At 36.7% G+C, this 14,693-nt stretch overlaps 1 protein-coding gene across 3 annotated transcripts in view; it reads right to left on the reverse strand.

Moving 5' to 3' along the window:
• Positions 1-14,693, reverse strand: part of DST (dystonin) — a 674,592-nt gene that overhangs the window by 126,210 nt on the left and 533,689 nt on the right. For all 3 annotated transcript variants that reach the window (XM_006893143.1, XM_006893142.1, XM_006893144.1), the window contains 8 exons: positions 10,633-10,841; positions 9,150-9,467; positions 8,254-8,420; positions 6,377-6,533; positions 5,407-5,533; positions 3,647-3,709; positions 2,465-2,706; positions 1,455-1,584 (listed from right to left, as the gene is read on the reverse strand). In XM_006893143.1, the coding sequence (XP_006893205.1) occupies positions 1,455-1,584; positions 2,465-2,706; positions 3,647-3,709; positions 5,407-5,533; positions 6,377-6,533; positions 8,254-8,420; positions 9,150-9,467; positions 10,633-10,841 (1,413 nt within the window). The remainder of the gene's footprint in view (positions 1-1,454; positions 1,585-2,464; positions 2,707-3,646; positions 3,710-5,406; positions 5,534-6,376; positions 6,534-8,253; positions 8,421-9,149; positions 9,468-10,632; positions 10,842-14,693) is intronic.

Genomic DNA, 14,693 nt, shown 5'->3' on the forward strand with positions numbered 1-14,693 from the left:
TCATTTTCATGCAAAGATTGATTCAGCGATTTCTCTTTACAAATTTCCTGCATCATGAGTACAACCCTGTACAAACATCATCTCTATTCTCATCAAAACCCATACTGGCAAAAAAAAAAAAAAATCAATAGCAATCTGTTCTCCTTGTTTCATAGATTTTCTTTTTTTTATTTTATTATTTTGTGTGTGTGTACCGTCAAATCAGATCTGACTGGTACAGGAGGAGATTGTCTCCTTCTCCAGCGCAGCATCTGGTGGATTCGAACTGTGCACCCCTTGGATTGCAGTGCTGCTTCTTGCCACTAGGCCACCAGAGCTCACCTTGTTTCATAGCTTTTTGAACATTATTTTTAACCCTTACTCAGGTTTCTTCAAACTTTCCTCCACAACTCCCAGAGAGTGGGTCTTCCCCTATTGCCTGCATTCTGAACTCAGACTGACAGTCTCCTGTACTAGCAGAAGGGAGCTGTGGTGGTCTCGCTTAAGGAACTGCACTGCCAACCCAAAGGCATGTGAACTGAATCCACCAGCTGCTCTGTGGGAGAAAGACAGAAAGACGGGCAATTTTAATTTGTGGTTTACTACCTTTGTAAATTGCAATTTACAACTCTGTAATGCGATTCACAAATTTGTAAATTCTAAATTGTGATTTACTGCTTTTGAAAATTCGCTGGAGGGTCAGCTATGAGTTGGTTCTGACTCAAGAGTACATAACATGTACATAACCAACTACAAGAGAACAAATTTGTCAAAGCTATTCACTTGTGGAATCGCTACTATAGCAGCCTTAGAGAACTAAGATACATGATAAACACTACATGCTAGGTACCATTTGTCTCAACTGTACACAGAATAACTCACAGAATTCTCTAAGCAATGCTATACAGGAGGTACAATTATTATCTCATTATTATACTCTTGTTTTCTATCATTAAGATAATGAAAAGGGGTGAGATAAGATAAGAGGCTTTGGAAGGAAATGGTAAGTGAGGAACAGTTTAAATAGGAACAGGCCTGGGTAGAAAGGAAGCTTTGGCTCAACACTCAGAACTTTCAGACTTTCGTGGAGAGACTTTTTAACACTTGTTAAGGAAGAGAATAAGTCAGTAGAGATCCTCAAAGTACCTCCATGACCTAAAAATGAGCATCATGAAAGAAAATGAGAAACACACAAAAAAATTAAACAGGCAATATGCACATTTTTCTGTAGTATCAACTTCCTTCATAAAAATATATTTCATTCCTATTTTAGCAAGAAAAACCAAGCTATGTCAAATCTCAGCGCAATATAATCTGAAATGATATTGTTAAATATAAAACAAATAGATTCTGAAACATTCAAGTAAACCAAAAGTTAAATGAAACTGCTTAAAAATCTTTATATAAGGATTATAATAAAAATGAAAAAGATTATGCTTCTGTTTATAGGCTCTGGTATAAGAAATACAACACACCTATTTCTGCCAACATCTGTTTCCATTTGGGGGCCTCTGGAGTATCTGGGTTCTCCTCCAACAGCTCCGCCAATGTGTCTTTCAACTCCTGTACTTTATTTACATTTTGTTTCAGTTCTGCTTCAAATGACTAACAAGGGAAAAAGAAATAATACAGTAACTACACTAAAAGTATGTAGACATCCAAAGACAAAAACACAATGTTAATGAAGCATATTTTTCTCTAGCATGACCAAAAGAGGAAAAATCCCACTGTAAAAACGCTGAAGGGGGTGAGGGTCTGAACTCAAGAGTTAATTATTTAACATTCTTCTGACTTATCTAGTTTTCAATCATCTGATGAAGGAATCTCACAAAGAAGGAATGACACAGCCAGAGAGACAATGAGTCTAGTCCCCAGGATGGAGAAAGAATTTCATATTTCTCTCAAACCCCTCTGGCAAGAAAAGATTATATTCTGTAGTACTGTGTGAATATTAAGTAAATCAGCCTTGATAGGGCAGTCTGAATTTGAGAATCTAGAATGGATTAAGCACTTTTTAAAAAACAACACATTACAGAGTTTAATACATTAGTGATTAGTAACTTATAGAAACTTTTGCCACCATTGCTGCTGTATAGAACTATCTCCCAGCCTTGACAGCTGTAGAAAGAAACACCAGCTATCAAAGGGGCAAGTATAACGCACTACTCTATTTTGTACTGGACAGAATATATCTCTAGTTTTCTTAAGCCCCTAAATAATCCTTTTAAATCATTAACCGGTTAATATACCAGGCTTAAACTTATTTAAAGAGGACCAAATAACTCACACTGAATAGTTCATGCATCTTTATAAGGTTTGTATGCAAAAAAGGTTAACTATATTATCATTCTGCTCTACAGAGGCAAGTGAACAAACTGGCAACATCTGCTGGAGGTCACAGAGAGCAAGAATTCAAGACAAGGCTATCGGCCACCAAGGTTCAGGTCTCAATGCGGTTCTCAATAAATGCATCCATGAAACAGACCTTATTTTGCTCAACTTGCGTTTTCACAGCTTCACTATCTGTAGGTGTAGGCGCCTGATGCCATTTTGTTGCTGTTTTGTTCATTTTCTGTAGCCATTGCATCATTGTGCTTGATTCATCCTGAGCCTTTTGCAATTTGGAGAGCTTGGTATTCAATTCAGCTATTTTGTCCTTGAGTAAGAGGCCGAGGTCTTCATAGCCATGACTTATATCAGTCATATCTTTTTTAATAGATGTTAATTCTAGGAGTGAAAAAGAAAACACACACACACACACACACAAATATATTTCACTGAAATGAATTTTTAAATTTCACATGATACTTTCTTCTATTTTGTCCATATAAAGCCTACTATCTAGGAAGCTCTGGTAGCCTAGTGGCAAGAAGTTGCACTACAACCCTGAGGCATGCGGTTCGAATCCACCAGTTCCTCTGCGAGAAAAGGATGGGCAATCTCCTCCTTTGCTATTAACTGCCTCTGAAGACCCACCAGAGGATCAGCTATGGTTCAGTTCTGACTTGATGGTATAGGGGAGCTCTGGTGGCTCCGTGGGTAAGGAATGGCACTCCCTACCCAAAAGCAAGTGGTGCAAAGTCACCAGTTGCTCCGTGGGTAAAAGGTGGCCAGGTCTCTTCCCACGTGATTTAAAGTCTCTGCAAATCCTCTGAGGGATTAGCTATGAGCTGGTTCCAACATAACATGAGAGCTGAGTTCTGAGCTGATCATAAAGTCCTAGAATTTTTAGGAAAGGTTTGATTATTATCTTGCAGTGCTACTTACTGAAAAGTTACTTTAGGAACACTTCATAATACAAGTGAAATGAAAAGGGGAACTTAAACATAACAAAAAAATTAAACATGGAGTATTACTTAGTAATTTCTGAGGGGACACTTTGTCAAATTAGCTCAAAGAAACGTTAACTTTTGGGATGAACTATTTCAAACTGAAAGAAAAGAATAAACCCAAGTGCTGAATTACTGGATATTACTAATTTGAGATGAATAAAGTGTTTGGATTTTATAATTTAGTATTTATTAAATGTGAATATTATAATACAAAATATAATTTTAATTCCGTTTTGAAATTTCCAGATAACTACTCCTGGCCTCTAGAAAGATTTTCTCTGAAATAAAGCTAAGCAAAACAGTTTAATCAATAGTCATTTAAAATTATTATTCACCTTTGTTTGCCAGAAATTCCTGAGTATCTGCAGGTGTCCCTTCACCATTTAGTATTGCGCTACCTGCAAAAATATTAGCACTGATGTAATTATAAAACTCTACAGTATTTATATACATCAACAGCAGTTGGTGTTACATGCCATCAAATCAGACATTAGCACCAGATAACTTTAACTCAAACCTCAAACATACTGACATCTAAAATTGCGGGTATTTGAAAATGTAGAATACTGATACAATTTCAAAGTCAAGTGAAGTTCCAAATGTAAAGACTGAAATATTTCTTCTTTTCTATATAAAGTTTTTCTTAACGTTGTTGTTATCTCCCACAGAGTCGGAACCAACTCATGGCTGATCCTCCAGCAGGTTTGCAGAGGCTGTAAACTGCACGGGAAGATATTACTTCTCTTTCTCTTGAGGAGCAGCTAGTGGATTTGAACCACATGCCTTTGGGTTGGCAACCCAACTCCCTAACACTCAGCCACCAGATAGTTCTCTTTCATTAAAGAAACATGTAATACTGGTATTTTTCTCCCCTCAATCAATATTTAAAACATCAGTTAGCCTTTTTCACTCTAGTATCCACTGATTGTGATTTGATATGATTTAGTTTATTTGTCATTTGCAACTGAAATCAAAATGTCACACCTAAATCAACTATATAAGGAAAAGTCCAAGCACACAAAGACATTTAAAGATCTGGATTGTATTCTGCATTCTCCATCTTCAAACTCAAAAGTCAGAGACAATGACATTTCAGATGAAAGTGAACACAGCCTATCAACAGTGATTAAGCTCTACCATGATTGGTAATTGTCAAGAGTACCACAAGAATGCAATATTTTCTATAAAATACAGGCAACAAAACTCCTCTTCTTAAGAAAAAACCCCCACCACCCTATTTCAGATAATCTGATTAGGAGAGATCATCACACCATATAAAACGTGAGTATTCTCTGAAATAGGATTAACAGAGGGAAATATATGGTTGGCTGAGAAAGACCCAGCTGGAACATCACAATAGAGACAGCTGGGGGGTTGGGCAAACCCAATAAAGCACAGAAACTATTTAGAAACTAGAAGTACAACAGGAGCTGGCCTTTTGAATTCTTGGATCTTTCTTTAAAAATACCACCCCTCCCAAAAAACAACAAAACCCTGTAATATTCATAGCAATATATTTGCATTTTCAAAGTCTAATTATTTAAATTAATTTTAAAGTTATTATATATGCACAGCTCTCTCTCTTGCTCAGAAGACTGATTTTAACCACGTTTCATATTATGATTTAAACATACTCGCTAATACAGAAAATCATTATTTTCTTTGGGACTACAGAAAGAGCCTATTTCTGTCACTCGTTGATCTTCTCCTAGATGAAGTGATTAATTTCTTCAGCATATATTGTAATGTGAACAGAAATACTTGAAAAGAAAATTCAGTATCTCATTTAAGTAAGGAAAAACACACATAAATTGGAATTTGACCTGGCCCTTCTCCAAAGTAATGCCCTTTGACACCTTAAAATTAACTTGGTTGCATCTCCAATGCATCCTTCAACTAAGTTAAACCTCAAAAGGATTTGAAATTTTATTAGTGTAGATACTTTTCTATGGCAACTTTACTCTGCTTATCAATGCCATCTTCTTATCACATTTACTTTGTATCTGAAGTTATTTTACACAATCATTTGAAAAATAACATACACAAACATAAGTAGACTCACTTCCTTGATTTTGCCATACAAGTGAGCACATACCTGATTTAACGGCTGCTATGGCTTTCGCAGGAGCAGTCACAGCACTTATTAGGTTACATAATGAGATCCCACTGTTGTTCACCTTCTGAATCTCTGGTGTCTTTAAATTCCACTTTTCTTGTAATTTCTTAAAATTGAAAAACACATTATTTTTCTGCCTTTGTTGTATTTAAAGTTGAACATTTAAATTCAGTTCCTTAAGCATAATAGCAATGATGTTTCTGGTCCCTCTTTTGTGGGGGAGTAGATGGGGAAACCATCCCTACTTGCTCCAACAGCTTGGTTGACTGTTAACACTGTTAGCAGTGGGAACTGGGGCTGGGGCCATCCTGCATTCTGCTCTGGGGAAGACTGGAAGGCAGCTGCCATGAGTTCTAAAAGTAACTGTCAACTGAAAATGTGGGAAACCACACTATGTGACAGCCAAGCCATCAGAGAAAACATACTAGAGACAAAATAAAAAAATGGGAATTCAGAATTCCATTTAATAGTGAGCTTTAGTCTTCAAAATGTCATATATATTTTTTTAAAACAACCATACACTTCTACAAAGAGTTAAAAATAAAATTGTTGTGAATCATCAGATATTTTATGATTTTAATTGAATAACAAAATCTATGTACAATATTTATGCTAGAGACTTCATTTTCATTTTCAAATACTATTTGTAGTTATATCTGTTAGAGTAAGATGCTTAATGAAGAAGAGGATGCTAAAATTATGAAAAATGGCACTGAAAAGTAGCTGGTACTACTCAGAGATTTTGTGTGAGAGAAAATTCCAATTCTGGAAAAATGAGCAATTATGAATAATTTTTTAACCCATGAATTAATTTAAAGTTTGGGTCCTTCTTCAAAAGGTTCAATTAACTATATGCGAAGATTCCTAGAAATCACCAAAATACACAGTGCCTATATGATGAAGGGAAGAAAAGCAAATATGAGAAATCATTTTATACACAATAATTCACCTTAGTCTCTTCCAAGGATTTTCTCAAATCCTCTGCACCAAAGGAAGGCTGCAAAATGGGAACTTGTTCTGTTGTTTCTTTTATCCATGACTTTAATGATCTGACAAGGGCTTGGAAAGTATCCATCTGTTCTTGACAGGAAGACACAGCCTCTTTTCTAGACAACAAAAAACATAAAAGTTTAAGTGACAGAAAGGGAGATGTTCCAAGGTTACTAATAAATTGGTATTCATAAATCAGTAGTAATATTAACAGAAACAATCCCCATACTCCCACTTTACCCTTGTGCACACTGGAGGCAAGGCTTCGTAACTGGTGAGATGAATCTAATCATCACTATTCATAAAGATTATATTTTATATTATACAAATACGAGGAGTTAAGAAATCTGTAACCCACATGTAATAATGGCACTACATAAACTCTGAGATCACACAAACACTCTTAGCATTATTTAGCTTCAGTGAGCTTTGATGTCCACTTTTTAAGATGCTCAATGACAGCCGGCACAGAATCAGAGGGAAACTTTTACAAACACTGAAATGAGGGGAAATCAATGCCCTCTAGTGGTTTTCACACTAGATGACAGTCATACTAATGAACTGTGTACTTTGAGGTGTACAGATGCATATCTGCAAAACTGAGGTGCAACCAAGTGACTGTAGAGTTGTAACTGGTGCCTTTCCCACGAGCTCCCCGGGTCACTGCACAGTGTCTATGATCTGTGTGCTCAGCACCAGGGAGGGACACATGCGTCCACCAGATGAACAACTGTGGTGACAGTTCACTTGGCACACGGATGACATGTGTACATGTGCAAGTGCATGGAATACTGGAACATAAAAACCTGCCGAAGCTGAACTAATTACTGATGACTAGAGGGCTTTTAAATTAGAACCAACTGAAGGAAGAAAAAGATTATCTAAGAAAATCAAAGATCTCTCCTCTGTGCCACATGAACCACGGTGGGGAATACAGCTCTCTAAGTAATATACATAGTACCCAAAAGTTTTAAGTAAAGAATTAAAAAAAAAAGGAAAAGCTGAAAGAGAATTAACCATTTTTATCTCTTTTGAGCATCTGTATAAAGTTTAGCAAAATCATATGTGTAATCAGGAGCCATTATGAGAATGATGTTGTGTACCACAGAGTCAGAACTGACCCACAGCTGGCCCTCAGAGGCAGTTAATCACACAGGAAGAGAATGCCCATCCTTCTCCCACAGAGCAGCTGGTGGATTCAAACCACCTGCCTTTGGGATTGCAGCACTAGGCCACAAGTCACAAGTCTTAGCCTGGTGTAGCTTTTGATTGTTACTTAGGTTTATCCTTCTGTATTCTTAATATGTTTGGGTTAGTTTTTTTTTTATGGAACAGTTTTTATCTATAACTTCTAAAAAGCAAACTATTATAAAAAAGAAATGCTTAAATATATTGCAATCACACAATAGTTTCTGCATAGGTTCAGAAAACAATGAACCACAAAGAAAGTCTTTCAAGGTCATTTGTGTGTGATATGTGCCAAAGCTTTCAGAGAGAATAGCAAATTTAGATCACTTTCAATAAGGCAGTGCCATTACTATTTTTTTTTCCCCCTTACATAATGTTTCATTTTTTTAATAGTTAGAGGACCTCTGGTGACCTAGACTGTGGGGAGTTGCGCTGCTCATCCAAAGCACCGCTCCCCACCCCCCGCCAGTTCCAGTCCATCAGGTTTTCAAAGCCAGGCATCGCCCTTCATGTGACTTACTGCCCTTGGAAATCCAATGGAAGGTCAGTTATGAATTGGTTCCCACTCTTGATTTTGAGAGAGAGTACTTAGTATTTCAATCTAATTATTATTCAGCAGAATCCCATTTTTAAAAAAATGATGCTTACTTTTCTTTGATGGTATCCTCCATCTCCTTGAACTGCTTTGACAAATTATTTGTTTTTTCAAAAACCAGTGCCTTATCCCCTGGTAAGCCATGACTGGATATCTCTTTCAGGAGACTGTGTAAAACTTCAAGATCTTTTTTGTGTTCTAAGAATTCAGATGTTGATTCCTACAAAGCATTTAGATATTTAGTCAAGGTAGGTATTTCTAGATTTTCAAAAGGAATTTTGTTTAAAATAAAGTACATACATACTTTATTTCTATTTCTGCTCTATTTTACCATATTTCTATTCCTATTTCCATAGAATGGTGCTATGCTCAGTACTGCACATTTAAATAAACATGTAGTAAGAAGGTAAGCTGAGACAGAACACAGTACACATTACTGAATTTCAATTTGTCTGTCTGTAGGCTCTGGCATGTTATGAAGATACTTATAATACTACTACCATGACAATCTGGAATTTTTAGTATGATAAATAGAAGTCAGTAGGTAGCACAAATGATTAACCTGCTCAGCTGTTAACCTAAAGGTTGGAAGTTAAAGTCCACCCAGACGCATCTCAATGCCTAGTGATCTACTTCCAAAAAATTATCTACTGAAAACTCAAAGAAATACATTGCTTTGAGGTGCATGATGTCACCACTAGTCAGAAGTGACCTGATAAGAACTGCCTAACAAGGGATAAATGGTGCTCACTTCTTATCAATAAGCAAAGGCTACAAGGAGGAGACTGTGCTCAAGACTTTTAAATCAAGACTGTTAAAATCATAGACCTTTATGAATCCACAAGCAATTTAAATTATAACAGTTCATTAGAATTCTGCCAATAAATGCCTGAGCTTAATGCCTTAATAAAATACATGACTAGCCTCGCCTGTATTCAAGGCAACATACCTGCATATACTGAGACAATTCAGTGACATCTTTCCCAGGCACATCAGCCTCAGTAAGAGCTTGAGATTTTGTTTCTAAAAACGTCTGAAGCTTTTCTGAGAGGCTCTCAAACAGTTCCACTTTGGTTTTTAGCTCCTCCATTTTGGCAAGTTTGTCCTTGTGTTTCTGACTTGCTTCGGAAAACCGAAGAGACAGGTCCTTCATTTTGGCTTGCAGTGATGATGCTGTGGATGGGTCGGTTGTTTCCATAAATTTCTTCACTTTTTCATTCATAGCATTTATACTGCTCTGGCGACCTGCAATATCCTGTTCCAACATCTGAAATGAATCAAATATTGCATAGGCTGTTATAGCGAGCTTACAAATAATAGTATCTTTGATGGTATCCTCATTTCCTTTTTTTTAAAAAAAAAAAAAAAGAAATTACTATCTGTAACAGCGTAAACCTGAATAACCTGCAGCTATGGAAGGTTAACAGTTGGGACTGAATGACAAGCGTGACCTGTCCCTTAAAAATATCAACCCAAATCTCCTCAAGGGAAAGTGGAGAACAGCTGGCTGGTTGCTTTTAAGAGGCAAGAGGTTGATGCTATCCAGCAAACCCTGTGATCTAATGGAGCTTATAGATTGTACAATCAACACTCTTGGTGCCAGCAGCCAGGAAATTAAAAGACAAATTGCATTGGGAAAGTTTGCTGTCAGAGACCTCTCCAAAGTACTGAAGAGCAACAATGTCAGTCTGGAGACTAAGGTGCACCTGCTACAGGCCTGGTCTTTGCAATTACTTGTTATGCATGAGAGAGCGGGGCAATGACTAGGGATGATAGAAGGAGAGTTGAGCTTTGGTGCTGGAGACGAGTTCTGAATATACCATAGACTGCTAAGAGAACAAATAAATTCGTCTTGGAGAGGGTGAAGCCAGGCTGGTCCTTGGAGGCAAGGATTCTGAAGCTCCATCTGACATACTTTGGGCATGTTGTAAGGCGGTATCAGTCATTGGAGCGGGATGTCATGCTTAGAAGGGTAGAGGGACAGTGCAAGAGAGGAAGACCATCTATGAGATGGATTGATTTAGTCACTGGGGTAATGGGGATTAGCATGTCAGAGACAATAAGATTGGCAAGGGATAGAACAGGGTTTAGGGCCTTTGTACATAGAGTCACTATGAATTGCAGGCAACTCGAAGGCACAGAACAACAACAAGAAGACAACTATAAGATTGATTTGATTAAGTGTGTGTGCAGTTGGCTAAAATAACAATAAATAAGACAGGATTCAATCTTTGTTTAAGCCATCTAAAATATATGATCATATTCAAGAGAAAGTATACAAAGCTCTGTCCACACTTCAAAGAACACTCATTTCGCACACTTGTGAAAATACCACTTTCCACACTGCTATAAATCCACCCATCCTTGGAGCTTATTTTGTTGTTTCTCTCATGCATCACTGGGATATTTTCCTTTTTAAAAATGCCACTTACGATGTTTTTGCTGATGATATCCTGCAGAGCAGCAGAGTTTAAGGGTACTTGACCTTGCTCTTTCAGAGAATTTTCTACACTTCCCATCCAGTCCAGCATTTCATTCAAGCCATCCTGCACACTCAGCGAGCGGGTCAGGGTTATCTGAAGTTTTTCATTTCTCTCATTAATAGACTTGGACAGATCATCGTATCTCCCAACAATGTCATCTAGTACAAACAGATCAGAAAATATTAATGGCAAAGTTTTCTTTGTCGGATCATTTTCAAAGTGTACCAAGCAGAGTCATAACATTTCCACTTCACAATTGGGCAAAAAAAGTATTATATTTTAGGGCATTATTTTTATCATAGGAGTATGCAATGAGGATTCCAGAGTGGATTATATTTGGGGGTAAGGGGTGGGGTTTGGGGAGGTACGGGGGGATTGTGTACCAATGAGAGAGTTTTCCTTTTGTTTTTCAAGGAGAGGAGCAAACGGGGGGGGGGGGTTTGTGCGGGGAGAAGGGTGCAACAATGAATGAATGGAATTCCAAAATCTCTGTAGATGTCCATTGAAATGAAAAATAAACAAACTTAATTATAAAAAAAAAGAAATTTTAAATGTTAAATCTGTTCATGCAGATCAGAGCATTATCTAAATAATCTGAAACAAGAATAAAAAGATTCCAGTGAAAATTTAAAAAACCTAAGTATTTCTTAAAGTAGCTAATATATGTATCTGTATTTGAAAATATATTTTTATAAATACTCACAAATGGAAACTTTTAGAATAAAGATTGGTGCTCTGTTTGTCATTTCAAATTAGCCACAGGAGACTGTAAGTAGCTATTCTCAAAAAACAAAACATATTTATAAAGATTTATCAAGAATTAATCTTTACATGAAAAAAATTCATTTACCCACTCACCTAAAGATATACACATACGTGGAAGCTAACTTTTTCACTTTTCACTATAAACTGAAAGATCCAAATGTATTTAGAAAATTGACACCGAGAAACCACTTTAAATAGAAGAGAGTGAGATTATATTTTTAAAACATACAGAGGTAGAATTTAAGTGAAAATTAATTTAAAAACCTTACACTGAGTTTTCAGAGGCTATAAATCTCACAAATGGAGATCCCCTATCATTCTCTCACTGAGTGGCTGGTGGATTTGAACCACCTGCCTTTAGGCTGGCAATGCAACTCCTCACTCAGCAGGTCACCAGAGCTCCCTAAAAAGCTTAATGGAAGACCAAACAGGAGAAGAACAAAAGCTGACAGATTAATCCACCTCATATAAGTCAGGTTGAAAAACCAAAGACTCAAGATGGGAGTGGGAAGCTATCCTAGCTTAGAGTTCACTTCAATGTAACAGCTCTACATTTTAACATCCAGATTGTCTATTTTAGAACAATCACAAGTTCAAAGAACAATCATCTTTTTTCAATATTTTCATCATCATCATCACTCTCTGTAGAAAACAATCTGGTTTTAATGATGTATTTAATTTATCACTTAATGTCCAAGATATCTAAAGCTATTTTCATTCTTTCTGAACACGTTCGTCAACTACATTGTAAAAATGTTCAGCAGAAAAAAAAGTTTTTATCTAAAGCAACTCTATTAAAAAAAGAAATATATTAACATGCTTATGCTTGGCTCATGGAACATAATCCATCTAAGTAAGACAGTATTTGTCTTTGATTGTTCTAATATGATATCATGAGAAAACAGCTTGATAAACATTTCCTGAATTGAGAGGGTAAGTGCTGAAGATCTAAACAGACAATCATGCTCCTCTTATTAAGATACAAGGAGAGTCATGAGAATACAGAGGAAAGGAGGGCAGGATTTACTATGATCCAAGGGGCCATAAGCAAAGAAAACAAGAAGCCAAATTCTAACATAAGCCCTAAGTGAAAGAGAGAAGTAACTCCAATTTGGCAGGTGAGCTGCTTCTCAATCAGGCAACTTTGCATTAGGAGGATAAAGGACTTCAGCAGGCACTTTAGCTGGGGGGGGGGGGGGGGCCCAGCCGGGTAAACTATAGTTCAATTATATGTTGTTATTGTTGTTGGTATGTGCCGTATGTATTATAGTTAATATATTTTGTTATTATATTTATCAGGGACCTCTCCACAGTACTGAAGAGCAATGATGTCAGTCAGGAGACTAAGGTGCTCCTGATCCAGGCCATAGTTTAGCAAATTGCTTGCTATGCGTTGGAAAGCTGGACAATGACTAGGGATGATGGAAGGAGAACTGATGCCTTTGAGCTGTGGTGCTGGAGAACAGTGTTGAATTTACCATGGACTACCAGGAAAACAAACAGGTTCTTCCGGAAGAGGGTGAAGCCAGTTGGAGGCAATGACTGTGACTCTGAGGCTTCATCTGACATACCTTGGGCATGCTGTAAGAAGGGAACAGTCCTTGGAGAGGGACTTTGTGCTCGGAAGGGTGGAGGAACAGAGAAAGAGAGAGAGACCTTTGATGAGATGGAATGATACAGTGAGTAGGGTAATGAAGGTAGATGTGTCAGAGACAATAAAGTTGACGCAGGATAGAGCAGATTTCAGCGCTGCTGTACATCGGGTCGCTATGAGTTGCAAGCAACTCGAAGGCACATAACAACAGCAAAAACATATACCAAATGTTACCCTTTTCATCTGTACTTCCTTGTGATAAAATACTGTCATTAACACACTAATAATGTCATTCTTTATTTCAGTAATTTAAAAATAATTTTAGAAAGAAGTACAAACCAAAAATTCACTGTAAGAACTTTGCAAAATGTCGTAAGTTTCTAAGAAGTCAAACAGATCTTAAGGCTCATTTCCTTGATACATAAAATACATTACAGGAATGCACACTTCTATAAATTTAAGGTAGAGACAGCTTTTAAAGTAAAAATAATAATGTGATATATGAGTTTTAAATAAATAGAAGTAAAATGAAATACAGTTAGATAGCAGTGCAAAAATGTCAAATTCCCTCTTCAAACAATGAAAGTAAAGAATGCTCCAAATTTCCTAGGCCACAAACATGAAAGCACTGGTCTTCAAGGGTGGTGGGGGGATATAGAACAGGGTTCATTGTGTCACAAGAACAAAATATTAAAACATCAATTTGTATTTTACAATCTTTTATAAAAACGTTTGCTTCTGTTTTAGAATTATAACATGTATTATGATAACATAGTAACAATGCATATAATTTGTAAATACAGATGTAAACACACGAGGTGGATGATAAAAACTACTGCTGGGACATATGCAGAGGTCCATGCTAAAAACTATTTACTGTTGGAAGGCATAACATAAAGTTCTGAGGTTTAACAATAACAAAATTATCTTAATAATGGTTTCAGCAGAGCAAATTTTCATCTTTTTTATCTAAAATTAGTATTCAATGTTTAATTCATGTTCTATTTGGAGTGGAAATATCTATCTACTCATCTGTGGATGTTTTTTATTTCACACATAGAAATAAATAATAACGTCAAATCACATATTAACCTTGAAAAGTTTATAAAGAAAAAATAGTGTGTATATATATATATAGTATGTGTGCTGTGTGTATATATGGTGTGTGTGTGTATATATATAGTGTATATATATATATATAGTGTATATATATATATGTGCATATATACATATATACACATATGTATATATATATATACACACACACACTCACACAGGCAGATACAAGGAACAAAAGCTCTTCTCTGAAGAAACATCAAATTAACTTGAGAGAACACAAAAGCACTGTAGTAAATCATACACAAGTTCCCAGTAGAACTAAAGAACTAAATAAGGGCAGCCCCGGGAGGGCAGAGACCAGTCCCACAGAACAGAGAAGTGAGGTGGTCTTAAAGTACAGTCTCTGGTCTTTACCCCCAAAACTAAGAGAGTTTTGTAGAGTTATACTGCCTGTGGTACACAAATAAGTGGTTCGCTTACATTCCAGAATGTTATTGTGTTATGTGCCGTCGAGTCGCTTGCGACTCATAGCGACCCTATGTACAACAGCCCTAAATTCCGCTCTGTCCTGTGCCAATCGCACTGTCTCTGA

This window comes from Elephantulus edwardii, unplaced genomic scaffold (genome assembly GCF_000299155.1).
Source record: "Elephantulus edwardii isolate Elephantulus edwardi_28Jun2011 unplaced genomic scaffold, EleEdw1.0 scaffold00124, whole genome shotgun sequence".
In the NCBI taxonomy this organism is placed as follows: Eukaryota; Metazoa; Chordata; class Mammalia; order Macroscelidea; family Macroscelididae; genus Elephantulus; species Elephantulus edwardii.